This window comes from Nerophis ophidion, linkage group LG03 (assembly GCF_033978795.1).
Source record: "Nerophis ophidion isolate RoL-2023_Sa linkage group LG03, RoL_Noph_v1.0, whole genome shotgun sequence".
Classification (NCBI taxonomy): Eukaryota; Metazoa; Chordata; class Actinopteri; order Syngnathiformes; family Syngnathidae; genus Nerophis; species Nerophis ophidion.
The window spans coordinates 86,525,537-86,543,665 of NC_084613.1; the positions used below are offsets into that span (position 1 = coordinate 86,525,537).

The 18,129-nt window shown below is 30.9% G+C and overlaps 2 protein-coding genes across 3 annotated transcripts in view; one reads left to right on the top strand and one right to left on the bottom strand.

Annotated features, from left to right (window-relative positions):
- The window catches only part of sptb (spectrin, beta, erythrocytic), a 180,141-nt gene extending 162,979 nt beyond the window's left edge, over nucleotides 1–17,162 (top strand). The window contains 3 exon segments of the mRNA XM_061896277.1: nucleotides 1,630–1,803; nucleotides 1,876–1,918; nucleotides 6,517–17,162. Of these exon segments, the coding sequence (XP_061752261.1) occupies nucleotides 1,630–1,803; nucleotides 1,876–1,918; nucleotides 6,517–6,690 (391 nt within the window). The 3' untranslated portion in view covers nucleotides 6,691–17,162.
- Nucleotide 17,163: 1 nt separating this feature from the next.
- The window catches only part of LOC133550173 (synaptosomal-associated protein 23-like), a 45,240-nt gene continuing 44,274 nt past the window's right edge, over nucleotides 17,164–18,129 (bottom strand). For both annotated transcript variants that reach the window (XM_061896280.1, XM_061896279.1), the window contains exon 8: nucleotides 17,164–17,854. In XM_061896280.1, coding sequence (XP_061752264.1) covers nucleotides 17,792–17,854 — 63 coding nt within the window. In that variant the 3' untranslated portion in view covers nucleotides 17,164–17,791. The remainder of the gene's footprint in view (nucleotides 17,855–18,129) is intronic.

Genomic DNA, 18,129 nt, shown 5'->3' on the forward strand with positions numbered 1-18,129 from the left:
GAGTGGCCGTGCCAGCAACTTTAGGGTTGCAGGTTCGATTCCCGCTTCCAGCCATCCTAGTCACTGCCGTTGTGTCCTTGGGCAAGACACTTTACCCACCTGCTCCCAGTGCCACCCACACTGGTTTAAATGTAACTTAGATATTGGGTTTCACTATGTAAAGCGCTTTGAGTCACTAGAGAAAAGTGCTATATAAATATAATTCACAATTGTGCAGCTGATATCAGCTGGTGAAATGCAGTAAAAATAAAAATTACAGTAATATGAATACAGTTACTCTCCTTCGAATGTTTGGCCATTTTCCCAAAATATTAATTACATTGCGAACATTTTTTACAAATGTTATTCTTGTAAGATTACGAGCTATTTGCTCAAAATTATGACTGTAAATAATGTATGCAATATAATTAATATTTATTAATATGTAATTAATACATATATATATATATATATATATATATACACCATATTTTTCGGACCATAAGTCACAGTTTTTTTTCACAGTTTGGCCGGGGGTGCGACTTATACTCAGGTGCGACTTATGTGTGAAATTATTAACACATTACCGTGAAATATGCAATAATATTATTTATCTCCTTCACGTAAGAGACTAGACGTATAAGATTTCATGGGATTTATGGATTAGGAGTGAGAGATAGTTTGGTAAAGGTATAGCATGTTCTATATGTTATAGTTATTTGAATGACTCTTACCATAATATGTTAGGTTAACATAGCAGTTGCTTATTTATGCCTCATATAACCTACACTTATTCAGCCTGTTGTTCACTATTCTTCATTTATCTTAAATTGCCTTTCAAATATCTATTCTCGGTGTTGGGTTTTATCAAATAAATTTCCCCCAAAAATGCGACTTATACTCCAGTGCGACTAATATGTTTTTTCCCTTATGTATTATGCATTTTTGGCAGGTGCGACTTATACTCAGGAGCGACTTATGTGTGAAATTATTAACACATTACCGTAAAATATCAAATAATATTATTTATCTCATTCACATAAGAGACTAGACGTATAAGATTTCATGGGATTTATGGATTAGGAGTGAGAGATAGTTTGGTAAAGGTATAGCATGTTCTATATGTTATAGTTATTTGAATGACTCTTACCATAATATGTTAGGTTAACATAGCAGTTGCTTATTTATGCCTCATATAACCTACACTTATTCAGACTGTTGTTCACTATTCTTTATTTATTTTAAATTGCCTTTCAAATGTCTATTCTTGCTGTTGGGTTTTATCAAATAAATTTCCCCCAAAAATGCGACTTATACTCCAGTGCGACTTATATATGTTTTTTCCTTCTTTATTATGCATTTTCGGCAGGTGCGACTTATACTCTGAAAAATACGGTATTTTCCCAAAAGGAAAATTTATGTCATTTTGAGGAAATCTTTAAAAAAAGAAGGTTTGCTATGAAAATAATACATTTTACTCAAAAAGTTGTGATTTTAAGTTAATATTTAGTTTCTTTACAAATGGAATTGCATGACAATAAATGTGTTCCTTGACAAGAAATAAAGCCATGATCGAGGTTTGAGTCGATGCTAAAGCTAGTTTTGTATTGTTCTCAAGCGCCACTGACCAAAGTTGTGTGTGTGTTTCAGGTCCTGGACAAACTTGTACTGCGTGCTGAAGCCCGGTCAGCTCTCGGCCTACAAGGACGCCAAAAGCTTCGGCCACGGCATCACGTTTCACGGCGAGGACCCCCTGCTGCTCGCCAACGCTAGCTGGGAGCTGCTGGCAAACTACAAGAAGAAGAAAAACGTTGCCAAGCTACGGTGAGACGTGCTTTGAAGTCAGCGCCCTCAGCGTTCCAACTCAACCTTCTCTCTCTCTCTCTTGTCTGACAGCCTGAGCGACGGCAGTGAATATTTGTTCCAGTGCAAAGACGAGGTAAGTTTGTTAAAGTCCACAAAACTCAGAAAAACGTGGATTTAATTAACATCTTTATCCCTAATGATGGCCGCCGCTGAAAGCCACATTTTTATATTTAATTTATGTTTTCCTCTCTGAGCGTCTTTCTCACTTACACGCGGACGCTTTCCTTTGACGCACTGCCACCAGAAAAGCCTTCTCACTCTTACCATGAATTGATTTTTAAGTTGACAAACTTATTGGGGTGTTACCATTTAGTGATCAATTGTACAGAATATGTACTGAACTGTGCAATCTACTAATAAAAGTATCAATCAATCAAAAATGGTGCAAAAAGTGAACTAATAAGTAGAGATGTCCAATAATGGCTTTTTTGCCGATATCCGATAATTGTTAATTACCGATTCTGATATCAACTGATACAGTGGTGGAATGAACACATTATTATGCCTCATTTTGTTGTGATGCCCTTGCTGGATGCATTAAACCAGGGGTGCCCACACTTTTTCTGCAGGTGAGCTACTTTTCAATTGACCAACTCGAGGGGATCCACCTCATTTATATATATCATTTATATTTATTTATTTATGAAAGAGACATTTTTGTAAACAAGTTAAATGTGTTTAATGATAATACAAGCATGTGTAACACATATAGATGTCTTTCTTTCACAAAGACAAGAATATAAGTTGGTGTATTACCTGATTCTGATGACTTGCATTGATTGGAATCAGACAGTAATGATGATAACGCCCACATTTTCAAATGGAGGAGAAAAAAAGTTGTCCTTTCTGTACAATACCACATGAAAGTGGTTGGTTTTTGGCATCTAATTCATCCAGCTTCCATACACTTTACAAGAAAAACATTGGCGGCAAATTCCGTAGCTTGCTTGATTGACATTCACGGCACCCGAGGGTCTTGTGACATGACGCTGGCTGCTGCCAGTTCATTATTATGAAAAAATGACAGAGAGGAAGGCGAGAAACACTTTTTATTTCAACAGACTTTCGCGCCGTCCCTTCCGTCAAAACTCTAAAGGCCGACTGCACATTTCCTATCTTCACAATAAAAGCCCTGCTTCATGCTGCCTGCGCTAACAAAATAAGAGTCTCGGACTTGTGCACGCCAGTTTTCCCAGACTCTGTATTTAGTTAGCGCAGGCAGCATGAAGCGGGGCTTTTATTGTGAAGATAGGAAATGTGCAGTCGGCCTTTAGAGTTTTGACGGAAGGTACGGCGCGAGAGTCTGTTGAAATAAAAAGTGTTTCTGGCCTTCCTCTCGGTCATATTTTCATAATAATGATCTTGCAGCAGCCAGCGTCATCTCACAAGACCCTCCGGTACCGTGAATGTCATTTAAGTGACGTCTTGGTGAAGATTGATGATCACTCATTTTTAGGTCTATTTTTTTTTAAAAAGCCTGGCTGGAGATGGACTGACACACCCCCCGCGGTCGACTGGTAGCTCGCCATCGACGTAATGGGCACCCCTGCCTTAAACAATGTAACAAGGTTCTTCCAAAATAAATCAACTCATCTTATGGCAAAAAATGCCAACATGGAACTGCCTTATTTATTATTGAAGTCACAAAGTGCATTATTTTTTTTTAAAGGCCTACTGAAATGAGATGTTCTCATTTAAACGGGGATAGCAGGTCCATTCTATGTGTCATACTTCATCATTTCGCCATATTTTTGCTGAAAGGATTTAGTAGAGAACATCGAGGATAAAGTTGGCAACTTTTGGTTGCTAATAAAAAAGCCTTGCCTGTACCGGAAGTAGCAGACGATGTGCGCGTGATGTCACGGGTTGTGGAGCTCCTCACATCCTCACATTGTTTATAATCATGGCCACCAGCAGCGAGAGCGATTCGGACCGAGAAAGAGACGATTGCCCCATTAATTTGAGCAAGGATAGACGATTCGTGGATGAGGAAAGTGAGAGTGAAGGACTAGGAAAAAAAAAAGGCGAGGGCAGTGGGAGCGATTCAGATGTTATTAGACACATTTACTAGGATAATTCTGGAAAACCCCTTATCTGCTTATTGTGTTACTGGTGTTTTAGTGAGATTATATGGTACCTGAAAGTCGGAGGGTGTGGTGATCACCAGTGTCTCTGGTGGGAGGAGGTAATAGTCCGCAGCTGCAGGAGGACGCAAGCTGAATTGAATTGAATTATATTTATATAGCGCTTTTCTCTAGTGGGGTCATGGAATGCTAACTGCTATATGCTACTGCCGTAGCTATTAAAATGGATAATTTCTTGGTTGGCGGTAACTTATAAAAACTGAGAAGGGCTGAACAAAAATGGCGTTGAAAAGGAAATCATGTAGTGCAGATTACAAGATGGATGTAGTGAAATATGCAGCAGAAAAGGACAAGAGGAAGCGGCAGAGTTGTTTAGAAGCGACATCGAGGAAGAAGATTTCATGGGATTTATGGATTAGGAGTGAGAGATAGTTTGGTAAAGGTATAGCATGTTCTATATCAGGGGTCGGGGACCTTTTTGGCTGAGAGAGCCATTCAAGCCAAATATTTTTAAAAGTATTTCCGTGAGAGACATATAATTCATTTATTTTTAACACTGAATACAACTAAATGCGTGCATTTTTAAGAAAGACCAACATTTTTAGAGTATAATAAGTCTCTTATTCTTTTTAATAACATTGTTATTCTGAGGCTAACCAACAATAAATAAAACACTTTTTACCATTAATGCGACTTCTTGAACAGGTGCGGTAGAAACCGGATGGATGGATGAAAATGCATGAGAATGTTTTATATTTTGAACGTTATTTTTGACACTGTGATTACCAGCGGAATTATTCATTACTTATCGTGTTAAGCAATGTCAGCTAAGATTTATCTGAGAGCCAGATGTAGTCATCAAGAGCCACATCTGGCTCTAGAGCCATAGGTTCCCTACCCCTGTTCTATATGTTATAGTTATTTGAATGACTCTTACCATAATATGTTAGGTTAACATAGCAGTTGCTTATTTATGCCTCATATAACCTACACTTATTCAGCCTGTTGTTCACTAGTCTTTATTTATTTTAAATTGCCTTTCAAATGTCTATTCTTGCTGTTGGGTTTTATCAAATAAATTTCCCCCAAAAATGCGACTTATACTCCAGTGCGACTTATAAATGTTTTTTTCCGTCTTCATTATGCATTTTCGGCAGGTGCGACTTATACTCTGGAGCGACTTATACTCCGGATAATACGGTACTCCGTATCTCAGGTGACTAGGACTGTTTTGTGTTTTGTTTTTACTTTATAACCTACACTTATTCAGCCTGTTGTTCACTATTCTTTATTTATTTTAAATTGCCTTTCAAATGTCTATTCTTGCTGTTGGGTTTTATCAAATAAATTTCCCCCAAAAATGCGACTTATACTCCAGTGCGACTTATATATGTTTTTTCCTTCTTTATTATGCATTTTCGGCAGGTGCGACTTATACTCTGGAGCGACTTATACTCCGTAAAATACGGTACTCCGAATCTCAGGTGACTAGGACTGTTTTGTGTTTTGTTTTTACTTTATAACCTACACTTATTCAGCCTGTTGTTCACTATTCTTTATTTATTTTAAATTGCCTTTCAAATGTCTATTCTTGGTTGTGGCTTTTATCAAGTATATTTACCCCAAAAATGCGACTTATACTCCAGTGCGACTTGTATATGTTTTTTCCTTCTTTATTATGCATTTTTGGCAGGTGCGACTTATACTCTGGAGCGACTTATACTCCGTAAAATACGGTACTCCGTATCTCAGGTGACTAGGACTGTTTTGTGTTTTGTTTTTACTTTATAACCTACACTTATTCAGCCTGTTGTTCGCTATTCTTTATTTATTTTAAATTGCCTTTCAAATGTCTATTCTTGCTGTTGGATTTTATCAAATATATTTCCCCCAAAAATGCGACTTATACTCCAGTGCGACTTATATATGTTTTTTCCTTCTTTATTATGCATTTTCGGCAGGTGCGACTTATACTCTGGAGCGACTTATACTCCGTAAAATACGGTACTCCGAATCTCAGGTGACTAGGACTGTTTTGTGTTTTGTTTTTACTTTATAACCTACACTTATTCAGCCTGTTGTTCACTATTCTTTATTTATTTTAAATTGCTTTTCAAATATCTATTCTTGGTTTTGGCTTTTATCAAGTATATTTACCCCAAAAATGCGACTTATACTCCAGTGCGACTTGTATATGTTTTTTCCTTCTTTATTATGCATTTTCGGCAGGTGCGACTTATACTCCGGAGCGACTTATAGTCCAAAAAATACGGTATTCTGTATCTCAGGTGACTAGGACTGTTTTGTGTTTTGTTTTTACTTTACGGAAATAATATTGCCATTCAGCATACGGAGCGGAAAACACGACCAAAAATTGTAGGCTTCTTCACGCGACGAAGCCGGCCTACTTCACCATAGTCTGTAGTCTATTGCCCCCCCCAGGCAGTGATGAGATGAAGACAGGCCAAATGACACTGTTCCTTACACCACCCAGCCCCCTCCCCCCTGGAGAGACACCACCATAACTAAGAAATATTCTGGGGCAAACACTGCTACTGTAACTCGAAGGCAAATTGTTGTGTTTCAGGAGGAGCTGCAGCGTTGGAGCCGAGCGATGGCGAGGGCCCTGCAGCCCCTGGCGGAGGAAGAGGGGGCAGCAAGGTTGTCCTCAGAGACCCCCAAAGCCCTCAGTCTGCCCCCACTCACCTCCTCCCCCGCCAAGAAAGACAAAAAGTTCAGTCGCTTTGCCAAGAAGAAATAAAAAGAATATCTTCAGGGGCTGGCTGACACGCCTATTTGTGTACAATCTATTTCAGCACGCTCTATGCAGGCATTTGTAACATCGCTTCTAGAAAACATCTCTTTTGCCTCTTTTGTTGAACAATTTAAATCTTCTTTCACACTCAACCAAAGATTGTTTGGCTTTACCTTATTTTATTTTTTTCCTTTTAACTTTGCAATATGTGACCAACCTTCCACACACACGCTTGTCAACTGTAGTCATAGCAACACACTTTTATGTTCTAGCAGTTCTTCTTTATGTCAGCACCAGGTGTGTTGGGGCCACACTGACAAGGACACAACTAATGAAGTGCGGCTCAGGGCTCAATTAAGCATTTCTTCAGGGCCATGATATGCCATTTTAAAGTTTAACATTTCAAGAAAAAATTATTAGTAAGTTAAGTTTTAGTCCCTCCCCCAAAAAATCATTCAAACATAGTTTGAATGAATTAATATACAAGTTGTGAATTTTTACGATTACTTTTTAGTTTAAAATCTAAAAAAAATATTAAAGTAAATTTAGCAAAGAAAAGTAGCATTTCTTCATATGCAATGTAATGACAAGATAAGTCGGAATTTTTATTGTACAATTATTTTTTTTTGCAAGGAAAAAAAAATACAGTAAAATATTTCAAGAAAAAACTATTAGTAATTTAAGTTTTAGTCCCTCCCCCCAAAAAATCATTCAAACATCGAGAAAAAAAGTCCAAATGTATTTTTGTTGTAAAATGTTTGAAAAAACCTAAACATTTTTATTTTTAAATGTAAAACTCTTTCAAATATTTAAACGGTGTATTAACAATTTAACAAGTCACATTTCTTCAGGGCAATAATATGCAACGTAATGATAAAATGAGTCGGAATTTTTATATACTTTTTTTTTGAGAGGGGGAAAAAAAAAAAAATTAAACATTTCAAGAAAAAATTATTAATAATTTAAGTTTTAGTTCCACCCCTAAAATGTTTCAAACATTGAGAAAAAAAAAAAGTCCAAATTAATTTTGGTTGTAAAATGTTTGAAAATACCTACAAATTTAAAATTTTTAAATGTAAAACTTTTTACAATGGTGTATTGAACAATTTAACAAGTCGTGGAATTTTGTGTTTACCTTTTCTTTTAAAATCTGAAAAAATCAAGTAAATTTAGCAGAGAAAAGTAGCATTTCTTCAGGGCGATGATATGCCAGTAATGACATTTTTATTGTAGAATTATTTTTTTTAAAAAGCGGGAAAAAAGTTAAACATTTCAAGAAAAAAATATTAGTAAGTTAAGTTTTAGTCCCTCCCCCCAAAAAAATCATTCAAACAGAGAAAAAAAAGTCCAAATTAATTTTTGTTGTAAAATGTTTGAAAAAACCTAAATATTTTTATTTTTAAATGTAAAACTAAAATATTAAAACGGTGTATTAACAATTTAACAAGTCACATTTCTTCAGGGCAATAATATGCAATGTAATGACAAAAAGTCGGAATTTGTATATACTTTTTTTTTGAGAGGGGGGAAAAAAAAAAAAAATTAAACATTTCAAGAAAAAATTATTAGTAATTTAAGTTTTAGTTCCACCCCTAAAATGTTTCAAACATTGAGAAAAAAAAAGTCCAAATTAATTTTGGTTGTAAAATGTTTGAAAATACCTACAAATTAAAAATTTTTAAATGTAAAACTTTTTACAATGGTGTATTAAACAATTTTGTGTTTGCCTGTTCTTTCAAAATCTGAAAAAAATCAAGTAAATTTAGCAGAGAAAAGTAGCATTTCTTCAGGTAGATGATATGCCATTTAATGACATTTTTATCGTGAATTTTTTTTTTTAAAAAGCGGGAAAAAAAGTTAAACATTTCAAGAAAAAATATTAGTAAGTTGAGTTTTAGTCCCTCCCCCCCAAAAAATCATTCAAACAGAGAAAAAAAAGTCCAAATTAATTTTTGTTATAAAATGTTTGAAAAAACCTAAATATTTTTATTTTTAAATGTAAAACTCTATAAAATATTAAAACGGTGTATTAACAATTTAACAAGTCACATTTCTTCAGGGCAATAATATGCAATGTAATGACAAAAAGTCGGAATTTGTATATACTTTTTTTTTGAGGGGGGGGAAAAAAAAAAAAATTAAACATTTCAAGAAAAAATTATTAGTAATTTAAGTTTTGGTTCCACCCCTAAAATGTTTCAAACATTGAGAAAAAAAAAAGTCCAAATTAATTTTGGTTGTAAAATGTTTGAAAATACCTACAAATTTAAAATTTTTAAATGTAAAACTTTTTACAATGGTGTATTAAACAATTTTGTGTTTGCCTTTTCTTTCAAAATCTGAAAAAAATCTAGTAAATTTAGCATAGAAAAGTAGCATTTCTTCAGGGCGATGATATGCCATTTAATGACATTTTTATCGTAGAATTTTTTTTTTTTTAAAAAGCGGGAAAAAAAGTTAAACATTTCAAGAAAAAATATTAGTAAGTTGAGTTTTAGTCCCTCCCCCCCAAAAAATAATTCAAACATCGAGAAAAAAAGTCCAAATGTATTTTTGTTGTAAAATGTTTGAAAAAACCTAAACATTTTTATTTTTAAATGTAAAACTCTTTAAAATATTAAAATGGTGTATTTACAATTTAACAAGTCACATTTCTTCAGGGCAATAATATGCAATGTAATGACAAAATGAGTCGGAATTTTTATATACTTTTTTTTTGAGAGGGGGGAAAAAAAAAAATTAAACATTTCAAGAAAAAATTATTAGTAATTTAAGTTTTAGTTCCACCTCCAAAATGTTTCAAACATTGAGAAAAAAAAAGTCCAAATTTATTTTGGTTGTAAAATGTTTCAAAATACCTACAAATTTAAAATTTTTAAATGTAAAACTTTTTAAAATCTTAAAATGGTGTATTAAACAATTTAACAAGTCGTGAAATTTTGTTTTTGCCTTTTCTTTTAAAATCTGAAAATAATCAAGTAAATTTAGCATAGAAAAGTAGCATTTCTTCAGGGCGATGATATGCAATGTAATGACAATTTTTATTGTAGAATATTTTTTTTTTAAAAGAGGGAAAAAAAGTTAAACATTTCAAGAAAAAATTATTAGTAAGTTAAGTTTTAGTCCCTCCCCCAAAAAATCATTCAAACATCGAGAAAAAAAGTCCAAATGTATTTTTGTTGTAAAATGTTTGAAAAAACCTAAACATTTTTATTTTTAAATGTAAAACTCTATAAAATATTAAAACGGTGTATTAACAATTTAACAAGTCACATTTCTTCAGGGCAATAATATGCAATGTAATGATAAAATGAGTCGGAATTTTTATATACTTTTTTTTTGAGAGGGGGAAAAAAAAAAAAAATTAAACATTTCAAGAAAAAATTATTAGTAATTTAAGTTTAGTTCCACCTCCAAAATTGTTCAAAAATTGAGAAAAAAAAAGTCCTAAAATGTTTGAAAATACCTACAAATTTAAAATTTTTAAATGTAAAACTTTTTAAAATCTTAAAATGGTGTACTAAACAATTTGACAAGTTGTGAAATTTTCTTTTAAAATCTGAAAAAATCAAGTAAATTTAGCATAGAAAAGTAATATTTCTTCAGGGCGATGATATGCAATGTAATGACTTTTTATTGTAGAATTATTTTTTTTTAAAAAGCGGGAAAAAAAGTTAAACATTTCAAGAAAAAATTATTAGTAAATTAAGTTTTAGTCCCTCCCCCCAAAAAATCATTCAAACAGAGAAAAAAAAGTCCAAATTAATTTTTGTTGTAAAATGTTTGAAAAAACCTAAACATTTTTATTTTTAAATGTAAAACTCTTTAAAATATTAAAACGGTGTATTAACAATTTAACAAGTCACATTTCTTCAGGGCAATAATATGCAATGTAATGATAAAATGAGTCGGAATCTGTATATACTTTTTTTTTGAGAGGGGGAAAAAAAAAAAAATTAAACATTTCAAGAAAAAATTATTAGTAATTTAGGTTTTAGTTCCACCCCTAAAATGTTTTAAACATTGATAAAAAAAAAGTCCAAATTTATTTTGGTTGTAAAATGTTTGAAAATACCTACAAATTTAAAATTTTTAAATGTAAGACTTTTTACAATGGTGTATTAAACAATTTAACAAGTCGGGAAATTTTGTGTTTGCCTTTTCTTTCAAAATCTGAAAAAAATCAAGTAAATTTAGCATAGAAAAGTAGCATTTCTTCAGGGCGATGATATGCCAGTAATGACATTTTTATCGCAGAATTATTTTTTTTTAAAAAGCGGGAAAAAAAGTTAAACAAGAAAAATTATTAGTAAGTTAAGTTTTAGTCCCTCCCCCCAAAAAATCATTCAAACAGAGAAAAAAAAGTCCAAATTAATTTTTGTTGTAAAATGTTTGAAAAAACCTAAATATTTTTATTTTTAAATGTAAAACTCTTTAAAACGGTGTATTAACAATTTAACAAGTCACATTTCTTCAGGGCAATAATATGCAATGTATGACAAAATGAGTCGGAATTTGTATATACTTTTTTTTTGAGAGGGGGGGAAAAAAAAAATTAAACATTTCAAGAAAAAATTATTAGTAATTTAAGTTTAGTTTCACCTCCAAAATTGTTCAAACATTGAGAAAAAAAAAGTCCTAAAATGTTTGAAAATACCTACAAATTTAAAATTTTTAAATGTAAAACTTTTTAAAATCTTAAAATGGTGTATTAAACAATTTGACAAGTCGTGGAATTTTGTGTTTGCCTTTTCTTTTAAAATCTGAAAAAATCAAGTAAATTTAGCATAGAAAAGTAGCATTTCTTCAGGGGATGATATGCAATGTAATGACTTTTTATTGTAGAATTATTTTTTTTTTGAAAGAGGGAAAAAAAGTTTAACATTTCAAGAAAAAATTATTAGTGATTTAAGTTTTAGTCCCTCCCCCCAAAAAATCATTCAGAGAAAAAAAAGTCCAAATTTATTTTTGTTGTAAAATGTTTGAAAAAACCTAAACATTTTTATTTTTAAATGTAAAACTCTATGAAATATTAAAACGGTGTATTAACAATTTAACAAGTCACATTTCTTCAGGGCAATAATATGCAATGTAATGACAAAATGAGTCGGAATTTTTATATACTTTTTTTTGAGAGGGTGGGGGGGGGGGAATTAAACATTTCAAGAAAAAATTATTAGTAATTTAAGTTTTAGTTCCGCCGCCAACATTTTTCAAACATTGAGAAAAAAAAAAAAGTCCAAATTTATTTTGGTTGTAAAATGTTTCAAAATACCTACAAATTTAAAATTTTTAAATGTAAAACTTTTTACAATCTTAAAATGGTGTATTAAACAATTTAACAAGTCGTGAAATTTTGTTTTTGCCTTTTCTTTTACAATCTGAAAAAATCAAGTAAATTTAGCATAGAAAAGTAGCATTTCTTCAGGGCGATGATATGCAATGTAATTACATTTTTTATTGTCGAATAATTTTTTTTTAAAAGAGGGAAAAAAAGTTAAACATTTCAAGAAAAAATTATTAATAAGTTAAGTTTTAGTCCCTCCCCCCAAAAAATCATTCAAACAGAGAAAAAAAAGTCCAAATTTATTTTTGTTGTAAAATGTTTGAAAAAACCTAAACATTTTTATTTTTAAATGTAAAACGCTTTAAAATATTAAAACGGTGTATTAACAATTTAACAAGTCACATTTCTTCAGGACAATAATATGCAATGTAATGACGAAGTGAGTCGGAATTTTTATATACTTTTTTTGGGGGGGGGTTAAACATTTCAAGAAAAAATTATTAGTAATTTAAGTTTTAGTTCCACCCCCAAAATTGTTCAAACATTGAGAAAAAAAAGTCCTGATTTATTTTGGTTGTAAAATGTTTCAAAAAAACTACAAATTTAAATTTTTTAAATGTAACAAGTCGTGAAATTTTGTGTTTACCTTTTCTTTTAAATTCTGAAAAAAATCAAGAAATTTAGCAGAGAAAAGTAGCATTTCTTCAGGGCGATGATATGCAATGTAATGACAATTTTCATTGAAGAATAATTTTTTTTTTTTTTTAAAGTAAACATTTCAAAAAAAATAATAATAAAATAATTCAAACATTGAGAAAAAAAATTCCAAATTCATCTTTGTTGTAAAATGTTTGAAAATACGTAAAAAAAAGTATTTTTAAATGTAAAACTTTTTAAAATATTAAAATGGTGTATTAACAAATTTATAAACAAGACGTGAATTTTTATGTTTACCTTTTCTTCCTAAATCTACAAAAAATTAAGTAAATTTAGCAGAAATAAGTAGCATTTCCTCAGGGCGATAACATGCAATGTAATGCAAATGTAAGACTTTAAATTTAAAATGATTTAATCTATGAGGAAAAAAAGTTTTAAAAATTAAAATGATGAATTAATATATTAAACAAGTTGTGAATTTTTACGATTACTTTTTAGTTTAAAATCTAAAAAAATATTAAAGTAAATTTAGCAAAGAAAAGTAGCATTTCTTCATATGCAATGTAATGACAAGATAAGTCAGATTTTTTATTGCACAATTGTTTTTTTTTGCAAGGGAAAAAAATACAGTAAAATATTTCAAGAAAAACTATTAGTAATTTAAGTTTTAGTCCTACCCCCAAAATCATTCAAACATTGAGAAAAAAAAGTCCAAATGTATTTTTGTTGTAAAAAAAAATTGTCATTTTTAAATGTAAAACTTTTAAATGTTTTAATCTAAGAAAAATCATTTAAAAATATTAAAATGTTTTAAAAACCAAACAAGTCATGATTTTTTACATTTACTTTTTCTTTTTAAATCTGCACAAAATCAAGTAAAGTTAGCAGAGCAAAGTTGCATTTCTTCAGGGCAATAATATGCAATGTAAGGAGTCAGAATTTTTATAGACTTTTTTTTTTGCGAGGGGAAAGAAAAAAGTTAAATATTTCAAGGAAAAAATAATTTGTTATTTAAGTTTTACTACCCTCTAAAATCGTTCAAACATTAAAAAAAAGTCAGAATTTTTTGTTGTTGTAAAATGTTTGAAAATACCTAAACATTTAAATTTTTATATGTAAAACTTTTTTAAATATTTAAAATGGTGTATTAACAATTTTACAAGTCTTGAATTGTTATTAATCAATCAATCAATGTTAATTTATATAGCTCTAAATCACTAGTGTCTCAAAGGGCTGCGCAAATCATTACGACATTCTTGTGTTTACCTTTTCTTTGCAAATCTGAAAAAAATCAAGTAAATTTAGCAAAAGAAAGTAGCATTTCTTTAGTGTGATAATATGCAATGTAATGACAATTTTTTATGGTGGAATTATTTTTTTTGAGGGGGGATGGGTCAAATATTTAAAAAAAAAGTATTAGTAATTTAAGTTGTAGTCCCCCCCAATCATTCAAAGTCACAATGTATTTTGGTTTTAAAATTTTTAAATATTTAACTAAATTTGTCATTTTTAAATGTAAAAATTTCACTTTAAAATGTTTTAATCTAAGAATTTTTTATTTTAAAATGTATTACAAATTAAACAAGTCATGATTTTTTACGTTTAAATCTGAAAAAAATTAAGTAAATCTCTATCAGAGAAAAGTAGCATTTCCTCAGGGCAATAATATGCAATGTAATGACAAAATGAGTCAAAATTTTTATTGATTTTTTTTTTTGCAAGGGGAAAGAAAAAGTTAAATATTTCAAGAAAAAATAATTTATAAAAGTTTTAGTCCCCTCCAAAATCGTTCAAGCCGATGGCGTTTTTTTTGTTGTAAAATGTTTGAAAATACTTAATTCAAATTTTTATTTGTAAAACTTTACATTTAAAATGTAATGTTTTTTGTTTTTTTTATATTAAAATTGTGTATTAAAAATGTAACAACTTGTGTATTTTTGTTTCCTTTTTCTTTTTAAATCTGAAAAAAATCAAGTAAATTTAGCAGAGAAAAGTAGCATTTATTCAGGGCAATAAAAAGGAATGTAATGGCAAAATAAGTCGGAAGTTTTATTACATTTTTTTGCGAGGGGAAAAAAAAGTAAAATATCTAAAAAAAAAATAATAATTTGTAATTTTAGTCCTCCCCAAAAAATCGTCAAACTTTAGGAAAAGGTCAAAATGTAGTAACATTTTTGAAAATATTTCACTAAAAATTGTACTTTTTAAATGTAAGACTTTAAATTTAAAATGATTTAATCTATAACAAAAAAACGTTTAAAATATTTTAAATGAATTAAATTAATAAGTTGTGAATTTTTACGATTACTTTTTCTTTTAAAATAATAAAAAAAAAAAAAATCAAGTCAATTTAGCCGAAAAAAGTAGCATTTCTTCATATGCAATGTAATGACAAATAAGTCGGAATTTTTATTGTAGAATTATTTTTTGGAAGGAAAAAAAAATAATTTCAAGAAAAAATTATTAATTGAAGTTTTAGCTCCGCCCCCCAATCGTTCAAACATTGAAAAAAAAGTCAGAATTATTTTTGTTGTGAATTCTTTGGGAATATTTAACCAAAAATGTTCATTTTTAAATGTAAAACTTTAAATTTAAAAATGTTTTAATCTATAAGAAAACAAAAAATTAAAATTTAATTATGTATTAGAAATTAAACAAGCCGTGAGTTTTTACATTTACTTTATAAATTTGAAAAAAACAAGTACAGACGGAATTTCCACTTAAGTCATTAATTAATGTTAAGTCATTTTATGTCAACAAAGTTGCAATAGTACAAGAAAACTATATTACGAGAAGTTTGAATATTACGATACATTTTTCTTTGTGATGACAAGATATTTGTTCATGAATGAAGAGAAAAAAGTTCACAGTAAGAGTGACTATTAAGTTGTCTTTTAACAGAAATTAGGTCTGAAAATGTCCATTTTAAAGCAGTCATTTGGAATATGCAGTAATAACATGGTGCTACTTATTTGAGTAATGGGGCCACATTGGAAAAAAAACATACTATAAAAGTTTATCTGTCCACAGATGTGCGGACCGGGAGCCAATTTCAATCTTGCACAGAAAAATAGGAGGAAAATTTGCAATGTCAGGAGAAAACAATTCGAAATATTGAGAGAAAAAAAAAATTGCGAAAAATATTTCAAAAACAAGAAGTTATAAATTAGTAAGTTTATCAAAGAAAAAAAATGAAATAGCTTTTTTTTGTTAAAAGTTTAACGAAATTTTTTTTTTACGAATGTTTCAATATAATAGAAAACATTAAAAAAAAATTTTTTTTTAATGAACCTATTTTTCAAATCAGAAAAATATTTTTAAAATAAGACAAATTTAGTTCAAGTCACTTTTAGAAGAAACAATCTACATCAAAGTTGCAGTAGTACAAGACAACGTAATATTACCATTAACTTTTTTTCCATAATCACAAGAATTTTAAATCATGAGATTTAAAATTCCAAGAATATTACGAGAAATAAGTTTAATGTTAAGAGCGGTTTTAAGTTGTCTTACGAGAATACATTTAGGACTTTTAAAAAAAGAATATCCGAAAACGTAATCCTTTTTAAAGAGTTTCAAATAAAGTTACAAGATAAACAATGTGATAAGAGATTAATTTAAAAAACCAAAGCTAGAATTTGACAAAGCAGGTGAAGGGAAATCTTATTTATTGTAATGAGAGAAAAGTCAAGGAAGTTTGTTCATGAGATTAAAAATTCTAAGAAAGTTACAAGAAAGTTTGTTGAGTTCATAGTGATTATTAAATTATGAAATACGAGGTGGCGACTTGTCCAGGGTGTACCCTGCCTTCCGCCCGATTGTAGCTGAGATAGGCGCCAGCGCCCCCCGCGACCCCGAAAGGGAATAAGCGGTAGAAAATGGATGGATGGATTATTTGAATATGCAGTTATATTATAGTAGTGCTTATTGACCAAGCACCTTTTTCAGGAGAAAGTAGTCAATATTATGTTATTTTTCAGAGAATATTATAGTGTTAATGTTGATGAGAAGGACAATTACGTTACAAGGCTCAAGTGAGGTTGAATGCAGACGAGGAGGAGGACCATAAGCCTGAGAGACACTCTTGAGGGATTACGTCTCTCAGCTAGCGAAGTAAAACCTAGATGGAACTAGAAGGTCCTGATTAGGAAGTCTAGTCTTTCCTACTGAGACTTTTAGAAGTGAAAGAAAATGAACAAAGTCACACTTATCACTTTTTCCTGCTATTTTTTTCCTTTTCAGCGTGGCCCTCACAGTCCAAATGAACAAATGCAGTATTCAGCATGAAATTATTTTATTACTGATTTAACTTATGGTGCTATTGTTTGATGTTGTGTCCTGAGAATTAAAAAAGGAAATGAAAGGAAATGTGATGTTTTGAGGGACACATTTTGTTTTTATTGTTTGCTAAACACCAATCAAGCTGTCATTTGTGCCGCATTTCTACTTGGTACCAATCTTTTGTACTCTTTGACGTGTGAACACAGGACTACATATCTTATGTTTGTTGACGATTAAACAATAAGAAACCATCGCTCTATGATAAGCTTTATTGACCACAACCCCTTAGCAGAAGGAAACAAAATACAAAGGAACATGTTTTGTTTGAACATTGTGCAGCTTGTGAAATTATTTACACGAATGCTAACACGCTAGCTGCCAACTCTATTTACATGGCACACAGTGTTAGCCTGCATTGCGTGGGGGAGCGTCAACTTCCATGAAATATACTTAGAAGTCAACAAATAAAAAGAGAATGTTTATTCACAGCTGAATTAAATAGTCAATTATACACAATAATAATAATTACACACCGACCAATGGGAGCGGGACACATTTCACGGCCTTAATTAGCATTTTGACGTTCGACATGTAGTTGTTCATTTTTGGTATCGAGGAGCAGAAGGCAAAAGGTGGTGTGACCTTTGACCTTTGCACTTAGACGCTGCGTGTCCAAATGTAAGGACGTCCTAATTCTTAAACACACAGAGTTTGGAGGCACTTTGTCATTGTATGAATGAGAAGGCGGGTGAATACCTTTGACTTGTCCAGTAACTTCTTCTCAATTCTTCCTGCAGAGTGCGTGTGTGTGTGTGTGTGTGTGTGTGTGTGTGTGTGTGTGTGTGTGTGCGTGTGTGCGTGTGTGTGTGCACCAGCTGGTCTTTAGTTGAGGAGCTTGTTGGCTCTTGTGTTGGCTTCATCGATGCGCAGTTTGTTCATGTCCGCCTGGAAACAAGTAGACAAAACCGTACTTTCATTACTGAATTTTTTTCATTTTTTTAAGTTTTCTACAGTTCATCGGCGAATTGTGAAATAGTTCAATAATTACATTCGTCCTGAACAATGCAACGGAAGAAATTACCGACAAAAATCTATTTTTCCTGCTTAAATTTGAAATACTACAAGTCATTTTTCAATCCAATCCACTTTAGTTATATAGCACATTTAAACAACAATAACATTTCCAAAGTGCTGCACAGCCATGTTAAAAACAATTGTAA